The sequence below is a fragment of the Opisthorchis viverrini genome (genome assembly GCF_000715545.1).
Source record: "Opisthorchis viverrini unplaced genomic scaffold opera_v5_8, whole genome shotgun sequence".
Lineage (NCBI taxonomy): Eukaryota > Metazoa > Platyhelminthes > Trematoda > Opisthorchiida > Opisthorchiidae > Opisthorchis > Opisthorchis viverrini.
Window position 1 is genome coordinate 1850615 of NW_008751664.1, and position 2065 is coordinate 1852679.

General features: G+C 43.6%; 1 protein-coding gene across 1 annotated transcript in view; it reads right to left on the reverse strand.

Moving 5' to 3' along the window:
- T265_12638 (hypothetical protein) overlaps positions 1–409 on the reverse strand; it is a gene marked incomplete at both ends in the record, with an annotated part of 4477 nt that extends 4068 nt beyond the window's left edge. The window contains 2 exons of the mRNA XM_009164720.1: positions 158–301; positions 338–409. Of these exons, the coding sequence (XP_009162984.1) occupies positions 158–301; positions 338–409 (216 nt within the window). The remainder of the gene's footprint in view (positions 1–157; positions 302–337) is intronic.
- Between the last annotated feature and the right edge of the window lie 1656 nt (positions 410–2065).

The window sequence follows — 2065 nt, forward strand, 5'->3', positions numbered from 1 at the left end:
TACTATATGGATCAGAAACCTGGCAGCTGCGCGCCGAGGACGTCAAAAGACCCAGTGTTTGATCATTGATGTTTTCGGAGCATTGCCCGAATCTGGTGGGAACACCGGATTAGCAATTCTGAAGTACGTCGAATGGTATTCGGGAGAAACAACTCACCCTCGTTAGATGAACTGATCGCACTGCATAGGTTACGCTGGCTTGGCCACGTGTTGCGTATGCCAGTCGACCAACTTCCTCGAAGGGCTCTTTTCGCACAACCACGTGAAGGGTGGAAGAGGGCCAGAGGCGGTCAAACAATGACTTGGCAGCGAAGTATGAAAGCCATTACCAGAAAACCCAGCTGCGCTGGTCATTTCCGTCTTCCTGGATGGGGACTCCGAGACGGGCCACATCAATGGCTAGAGACATTATGAGATATGGCCCAGTCGCGCACTCGTGCATCCAAGCTATTGCCTTCAATGCATAGCTCCTTTTCCAACCCCCCTTTCACTTGACAGCCCACTGACAGTGCTGGAATTATGCACCAATTTATCAGCTCCCGCCTGCAATGCACACCTACCTACCCCTCCCCCCAAACCATCGGTGAACGAAACTGCGGCAGCTACAACCACTGTACGACGAATACGCGGTTATTACAGCTGACAATGATGATGATGATGGTTTTGAAGTTGTTAGGTCGGTTTAGCGCCGCTTTCTAAGTTGACCGTCGGTGATTTTACTTGAAAAATTAACATGACCGACCGATCTTACTAAACCCGACATACCAGAGTTTTTGCAACCAACTGAGTGTTCTGTTGAAGTGAAAATGAGTATAGTGGTTTTGCGCCCGCTTAACAGTACCAAAAATCAAGGGAGAATGTCTGGATTCAGGAATATGCAGTCGGTAATCTATTTCCACTCAAATTCTCCCTGATAAAGATTTTTTCTGCCGTGTTGATTCACTTCCTCACCATAATTACCTTAAGTAACCATACCCTGTAAGATAACTGCTCAATTTTTCGACTACAGTGGTAAATGCATGAACAAGTAATAGCCTAACAAATTAGTAATGTGGGCTTGAATATCACAAGAAACCCTATTTCGGGTAACTTCATTTGCTCACTCAAATCCGGTTCTCCAATGGCCGACAATTCGGCCCCGGCACTGATTCACTACTTCTTTTTAGGCAAGCGTATGATTCATGGGGTTCAGAAATACTTTTTTCCAACGAGGTGTTCTATATACGCTCAGTTGGTTTCAGAAGTTTGGCTAAGGAATCTCTCTTTTAGGCAGTCTGCCTCACAGAACGTCAATCAGTACTGCGCCTCCGTTTTTTCTTGACTGGATTGCAGCAACTCCAAGTGTTCCACTTTATTCCATGTTTTAATTCACGTTCTTTCACAGTTTATTGTTTCCCACACTGCTTCTCCGATTGTAGGTGGTGTCTGTAGTGTCTGTAATCCGTTGTCACACTTACCATTCTTCCTGAACTTGAACCACACTTTGTAACTGTCGTTCAAATTGTATCATGACGTTTGTTTTAATGTTACGAATACAATTTTTTCTTGGCGCGACTTCCCTGCTTTTTGCTGACTCAGTGAAACTGCATCCGATTGAGCTGATTGCTGTTTGCTGAAGTCGTGAGATTGGATTATCGTGTTTGTGAGAACTGTTGAACAACACAATAACTCCTTGTGCCAATTTTCAGCTGTGATAACTGTCTACCGTGGAATTTACTTCTAAAACTAGAACTATCAGGAGAATATCCTTCTTACTCTGGATATATTCTTCACCGCCGAATACAATTACTGCACAACATTTCGTGTAGTGGAATTATTGGACCTCCAATTTAGTGAGTCTGTTCCGTTCACTTGTCCATTTCTTATTGCCATTTGTTATTTCTAAGCTGGTATTTTGGTTGTATATTCTATCGAACACGCATACATAGGTCCTTGTCCACTACATAATTAGCAAAAAGCAGGGAAGTCGCGCCAAGAAAAAATTGTATTCGTAACATTAAAACAAACGTCATGATACAATGTGAACGACAGTTACAAAGTGTGGTTCAAGTTCAGGAAGAATGGT